Source organism: Camelina sativa, chromosome 20 (assembly GCF_000633955.1).
Source record: "Camelina sativa cultivar DH55 chromosome 20, Cs, whole genome shotgun sequence".
Classification (NCBI taxonomy): Eukaryota; Viridiplantae; Streptophyta; class Magnoliopsida; order Brassicales; family Brassicaceae; genus Camelina; species Camelina sativa.
Window position 1 is genome coordinate 22,969,661 of NC_025704.1, and position 7,273 is coordinate 22,976,933.

The 7,273-nt window shown below is 33.5% G+C and overlaps 1 protein-coding gene across 1 annotated transcript; it reads right to left on the bottom strand.

Annotated features, from left to right (window-relative positions):
• On the bottom strand, nt 5,350-6,633 carry LOC104771475 (probable WRKY transcription factor 49). Its single transcript, XM_010496007.2, has 3 exons — nt 6,320-6,633; nt 6,089-6,211; nt 5,350-5,961 (listed from the first exon to the last, which is right to left on the bottom strand). Exons 1-3 carry the CDS (start codon nt 6,571-6,573, stop codon nt 5,385-5,387), a joined length of 954 nt encoding a protein of 317 aa, XP_010494309.1. The 5' UTR covers nt 6,574-6,633; the 3' UTR covers nt 5,350-5,384.

The window sequence follows — 7,273 nt, forward strand, 5'->3', positions numbered from 1 at the left end:
CATTATAATGGAAGCCACACATTTGGATGCGCACAAGATGATTGATGATTCGGAACCAGTCTGCAGTCCCTCAAAGATCGACTCGTATGAAGACCTTTCCTTGGCATTTAGCTCTGGAGTTCTTCACCAAAGTTATTTGAAATTGAGTAAGCTTTTCAATGGAGGTGATTTTAGGACAATCGGATGTGTGTGTAAGGATATATACCTGTTTTAGTGAACGTATATACAGCCAGAGTGAAGACTAGAGCCACAGGACAAAACGATCGACCATTTGGTCGATCGCGTGGTCAATAAACTCATCCCCAGACTTGAACGGACTTCAGATTTCAATAATCGACCATTTGGTCGATCATAGGGTCGATCAACTTGTGCTGGACTTGAGCAGACTTCCGAGACTTGACCAATCGACCAAACACTACCTATGGTCGATCAAACACTATTTTTGGAACCAAACCCGGTTTGTTCCGGTTATCTCTGATTTATTTAATTGCAATCCGGTTTGTTCCGGTTTAGTTTCTATTTTCCTATAAATACTCTAACCCTATTAAGGGGAGACTCATCTCTTATCTCTTATCTTATCATTTATCTCTTGTATTAGTTTTTGTTAAGCAGCCACCTAGGGTTCTTAAGCATTTCCATACTTGGTTTTGTTGAATCTTTGGTGGATTTTCCAGTTTTAATAGCAATTTGTCTTTCTAATCTCTTAATCTACAAGCTTTTATTATGATTTCACAAAGAGAAACCTCTTTCCTTTGTGTGATCATGATGATTAGTGAGTAGATCTTTTAAGAACTTTGGGCTTGGTTGATTAGGGAGATAGATGGTTGATCTTTGATGTCTAGGGTTTATTTATGCATTTCCTATCTTAATTAGTGATAATAATGCTAGATAGCTTTGATCAAGCTTGAATCTAGACTTTAGGATTTCCATGCCCACAAGGTATTTGATGAAATTCCTGAACCAAACTTTTCAAGAGCTTTGCATACCTAGCCAATGGAAATTGATGATTAGGGTGCTTAGTGGTATTTAGACTTGATATTAATGCATGCTTGTCTTGTGATTACCTTTGGAAATTGTTGATTATCACTTGATTAGCATAGAATCTCTATCATGGAAATGGATTGATTTGCATAAGTGTTCTTAGCCATAGGATTGTTCTTGATTGTTGCCTAGACATCTAGGATTGAATAGCTATCTCCCAAGTCAATTACCTTGCCCAAGGTTCTCTTGTTAATTCTTGATTTTCAGTATTGTTGCTAGTTGTGTTCTATTGCCTTGAGTTTGCATTGTCTTGTTTTCCTTTGTTTGAATCATTTTGTTAGCTAAGATTGTGATACAAGAACTTTTCCTTGATTAAGAATAGATTAAGCATCTTTGTGTATTCTTGGTGTGTTGGTTAATGCAAATTGTGGATTGATAATAATTGATAAAAAGCTACTACATCAATCGAGACTGAGCCAAAGGAGAAATTAGAAGTTTTCCCACAAGTTTTGAAGATTTACAAAGCTGCCCCAAAGTTTTCCATATTTGCATCATTAGTCCCTGGACGTTTTTAGGAATATAAATAGGATTTTTGGGACATTGTTTAGACCTAAGCTTTATTTTTCCTTGCAACTTTTGAGAGCAAAGCCCTGAGAGATTTTTAGAGAGCTTTTGGAGAGAAGAATCAAGACTCCTCAGAGAAGATTCAGAACTCCTTTACTTCTTCCTCTAATCTCTTAATGATATCTATTTTATTCATGATTTGTGTTCTTACAATTATGTTTGAGTAGATCTGCTTGTTAGGTTTAGGGTTTCTCATTAGGGATTTCATGGTTTATTAGATTTGTTATTATTTAGGATTCATTATCTTTCTTGTTCTTCACCATAGGTTGTTTTTAATGCTAGATCTTTGATTAGTCATCTGGATTTAGATCTTAGGATTATTGATTGATATGAGAATATAATTAATTTTCCTGATAAAAACCTTTGGTGAGCAAAATTACTTTTTGCAAAGAGATTTGAATTAGTGATTTTGTGAACTTATCTAAACTTGATTTTATTGCTGGTTTTTAACTTGAATTTTGCAAAGAGATTTGGATTTCCGGGTTTGAAAACTTAGATAATATATGCAGTGAGAACTGATTTATTTTACAATTGTGTTTAGAGTTCAAGAACGGTGCTTAAATGTTGAATCCTGCTTGCTTAATTAATTGATATGATTTTCCATGATTTCCTGAGAATTATCCTAGGCTTAGCATTTAATCCTTCTGAATTTTACAACTCTTTATTTCTGTTTCATCTTGCAATTTTTAATTACAATATTTTGTTTTAGCATAATTAAAAAATTATTAAATCTATTGTGTGAATCTGGAGTCTTTATGGATTCGATCCCTAAGTACTACAATTGATCTCTTAATTTGAGAGAGTAGCTCATGGTTAAATTTGAGCATATCATGGTGGACCCCTATGTCCACCCAAAACTCCTCAGGACATCTCAGAGTATGGAAGTTACGTTCCACACTCGTCCTCCACGCATATGCAGCAGTAGGATCTGTACCACCCGAAAACTGCGCAGTCTCGATGCCCTTCATCTCCTTGAGCATGGACAAATAACGTCCATGTGCTCCTGCATCCGCAGCCACTGGCTGCCGCTCCTCCGCCACCAATGGTGGCACTACCTGAGCCTGAGCCAGTACCACTGGTGGCAACCGCGCCAATAACTGTGCAAGAAAAGCCGCAAAATCAGCTCCAGGGACTACACCTGCTGGAACTCCCACTCACGGGAACCTAGCATCACCGGTCTCTCGAGCATCAATACCGCCCCCTCCGGCCACACTTATGGAATCCCCCTGGACACCCTGCGACTCTCCAACACCCTCAACTCTCACACTCTTGTCCGCAGTATCACTAAATGTCGGGCCTCTGCCCCTACCACGACCACGACTGCGTCCACGACCAGCAACAGCACCATCTCTAGCCATCTGCACTACCATGAACAGAAGACTAAGCAAACAATTATAACATACACATAAACATAAACTCACCGTGGAATCACACAGTAGGCTCGAAGAGGATGTTCTAGGACTCCATGCTACACAATTGACTAACTCACATAATCAATCAAAGCATGCAAATCCCAAACATCTACAACTCAAAGCCTAGTGAACCCAAACCTAGAACCGTAAGGGCTCTGATACCAAACTGAAATGACCCGACTTTTTTTTAATTAAATAATAAATAATAATGATAATAATAATAATAATAAAACAACAACTAGTGGTCCCATACCCACTAGCCGCCTAACCACAATCACAATCAACAGCGGAAATACCAATACCAATAACCAATAACCAATAAATATCCAATAATAATCCAATAATTATAACATAATCAATATCCAAAATTCAACCAACAGGAATCATAGAACCAATAACCTAGCAATGTTTCTAATGACCCAACTCTAGCAACCCTAGCAATGCCAGACAACAACCAATCGAGTCCCTAGAACATCCTCTTCTTCATTGTCTTGATTCCAAGATCACACTTTGCCTTTACCTTTGCCAAGAAGTTTCTGAACCTTAAACAAGCAAGAACACGCTCCTAGGAAGCTCCTACAACGATCTCAGCTACAGATCTCTACAGGAAACGCCTCCAATCACCAAAATTCACTAAGAACACTCAAGAACACTTAGAGAACTTTTTCTCTCTTTTGTTTTCTCTCAAAAGTGGCTAAAACACGACTAATGAGACAACAACTCGAGTTAAGGGTTTTCCTAACCCAAAACGCAGCGTTTAACTTAAACTTGTTAGCAGAAAACCAACCTTGCATCGACCGATGCACCCCTAAACCGGGATTTCGGTTCGCGGATGTTACATGAGGGCATTCGAAAAAAATGTGATTAATAGTCTCAACCACATAGTAGCACCTTTTACACCAAATATTTATATTGGACACCTCGGTGTATCTATAGCTAATTTTTACTTACTAAAAGTACTTACTTTATATTTTTTGCTAAATTTTATTTTAATGTAAAAACTCTAAACCCGCACATCGGGCAGGTCCTAATCTAGTAAACAAGTAAAACACAACTTTAATTATAAAAAGTAATAACAATCTTACTCTCGTCTCTCTTCATAATCTAGTACTAGATTAAGACCCGTACTAGAGCACATGTTGAAATTTATTTTATTGATATTGTAATTTTTATATAAAATATGATATGATTGTTTTTAAAATTTTTTATTGGATAAAATATTGTGCAATAAAATCATTTGCTAAATACGATGGCTTGAAAAAAGACATATATTTTGTAATTTTTATATTGTTAATGATTCTAGATAAGTACCCGTGCTATATCACTGGTTAAATTTTATTTTATACAAAATTTTGTATATTTTTTATTTTAAAATAAAATTTTAATATGTTGTAACAGTTTATGTATGTGAAGTTATTTCAACAATGTATGAATTAAATGTTATTATAAGACATAATTTGTAAATTTAGTTTTTAAAAAGCGAATTATTATAGGGTAATATATTATAAGTAATTTAATATATTGTTATATTTTTATCTTAATATACTTGGTTTCTTGAATTTTTTTATATTATAGTAATATATTATTGACATTGCTATAACAAATCAATTTAGAGTATTTATCGTTTCTAACTTTTATATCAAGTTTCAATATTTTATAAATATTTCAAACTAAATTATTTAAAGTTTATTATATTATATAAAATTATAAAATTCAACAAAAATATGAAATTGAATTTAAATATTCAAATTTTGACCGGTTACTCACCAAACTTTTTAATTCAATAAATATTATTTTTAAAGAATAATATTACTAAAACTTGAATATTTTATAGATTGAACAATATATATTTGTTTTTAAAAATTCAACTTATGGTATATCCAGAAATAAAACTATTTTTAATTATAATAAATAATATGATAATTTATTTGTTTCACAAAATATACTCATATATAAAAATGAGAAGTGAAGTATAATGATAATTAACAAATTAATATGTTAAGTTAGATATCAAAGAATTTTATTTGATGAATAATTTAATAAAGGAAATTAATATGGTATATTAGATGATATAAAATGATTCTTTGGAATATTCTCTTTAAAGTTTTTGAAACAATGTGCTCTAGATTAGTACTATCAATTTTTATAACCAATTAATTTATCAATTAATCTATAACCTATTTGTAACCAGCTTATTAAAATTATATACAAGTATACAAAACAATGTTGTGTATTTCCGTTTTATTATAAAGGAGATTCTGATCTTTCTACGGATATAATTTTTTCTTGGTTACTTATATTTTTATCCACCATAAATTAAAGACTTATTTATAACAATTTTAATATAATATCATAAAGCATAAATGCTTAAAAATTATAATATCCGATTAAGTCAAGAATTTCATCACTAAATCCGATGTTAACATTGGGAGACCAGCATAAGGACGATGGAGAAAGAGGTGGGGAACAAGTTCGAGACGAAGAGCCCGAGGAGGAAGTATACGTCGACAATGAAGACCAAGAAGCTGCCAAAACACTGTCCCTGGCCGGGGTAGTTACTTTTGCCGGAGCCACCACATCTTCTAAAAGCCCTTGGTGCCGCCGACAGTGATCAACCGGTAAAAATAACTCATTTTCGAGATTTAACGGTGTGTATTCTTGGGATCTATAGGCTGAATGATTTTGGTAGGCATGCTCAATTAAATGGGCTTTTTTACTTTCTTCTTGGGTTTGAGATGGTTTGTTAATTAGTTTTTCTTGAGCATCATGTTTAAGTGTTCTCGCTTTTTTATTAGGCCTATGTGTCTTAACAGGTGGGAAGAAAGGGTATGCGTAGTGGAAGTGGAAACCTTCGTAGGTGATAATATATGTGTTAGACTCATCAATTGATCTTTCCACTTGCTTCTTTGCATTGCATATTGGGTTTGTGCACTTGTAATAACTCCTAGACATACATCAAAAATATAATAAGATTAAGCTTGTGACCAAAAACTAAGTACAAGTTCGATATGTCCGTCTGGCCTTTCCATATGCATATAAGAATTCAGAACACGCATGTATATAAAGTGTACCTTGGGTTAGGGCTATTTTTGATGGTTTTCTGGCCATACTTTCTCCATTTGTATCCATCATCACACATTCCATTAGTATAGCTCTTGACCTTTAAAGTGTACCTATCCGCTTTGCTCAAAGCACTTCTTTCCAATAGTTGAACCCCATACATGAATATAAACAAGGGACTAATGAGTACATAAGGTAAACATATACGTGTTCTTGTAATAGTAAAGTTATCTATTGTTTACGTTGTTATTGAGATTTCTTGGACTGGATGGGTCTGGGGTTCAACCACAGCCAGAGCGTTTGCCATATCTTGGATTCGTGGACCGGAGTTAACTGGTAATGAGTAGAACGTGTTGGTGATGGAATCTTCATTTGGCATGAGTCTATGATGTTGTTCTTGAGGCAGAAAGAAGAGAGATGGGTCATTAACGAAAAGGTCTTCAACAGCGTTGTTGTCATACGTTCTTGTCCACTCAGAAAGTTCTTCCTCTGCCATATGAGTGACTATGGGAAGAAGAAAACTTATACGAGCCGGTGGAGAGGGAGATAGAGAGAGATAGTTTCTTTTGTGTTTTAATTAGAAATAAATAGCGTGTGTTGAATTTATATTACTTTTTCTGCTGAGGGGATCCATACGAGTTATATTTGAGTAATATGTCATTATTTTTTCTAATAAATTATGTATATTTAGGTTAAGTGGTATGAAATTCTTAATTGATTTTGTTCAATAGAATAGATGCATTAATTGTAAGCTATGTTCATTCTCTCATTTCTGTGTTTATGTATACGCTAGATTAATTTCTGCGCAATAAACCCAATGTGTTTTAATAACCTGATTTTGCTGATTCTTATTATTAAAATCTTATATTATTTATTCATAAGGTGCTTGAGATTTTACTTTTATTCAGAAAATCTCATAACATTTTATAATGTTAGGGAGAGACTTTCAAAGAAGGAACTTTTACATATATTTTTGTTAGTCATTTATCTTTTTATCACGAGGTTGTTGTGTCGAAAAACACTATTAAAATAGTGGTTTTGTAGGAGAACGTCCAAAAGACCGAGAATAAACAAACATAAAACACTATTATAATTGGTTTTGTTAATTTGAATATCCATCTTGTCGTATATGAATCAAAATATGATTTTAATTTGGAGTTTTTTTTTTTTTTTTTAAAACACGATGATAATATATT

Coding starts and splice junctions, on each gene's coding strand:
- LOC104771475 (XM_010496007.2), bottom strand. CDS start 6,573: ATGGCAGAGGAAGAACTTTCTGAGTGGACAAGAACGTATGACAACAAC. Junction 6,212..6,319: donor CAAGAAATCTCAATAACAAC/GTAAACAATAGA, acceptor ATTGGAAAGAAG/TGCTTTGAGCAAAGCGGATA. Junction 5,962..6,088: donor AAAAATAGCCCTAACCCAAG/GTACACTTTATA, acceptor ATGTATGTCTAG/GAGTTATTACAAGTGCACAA.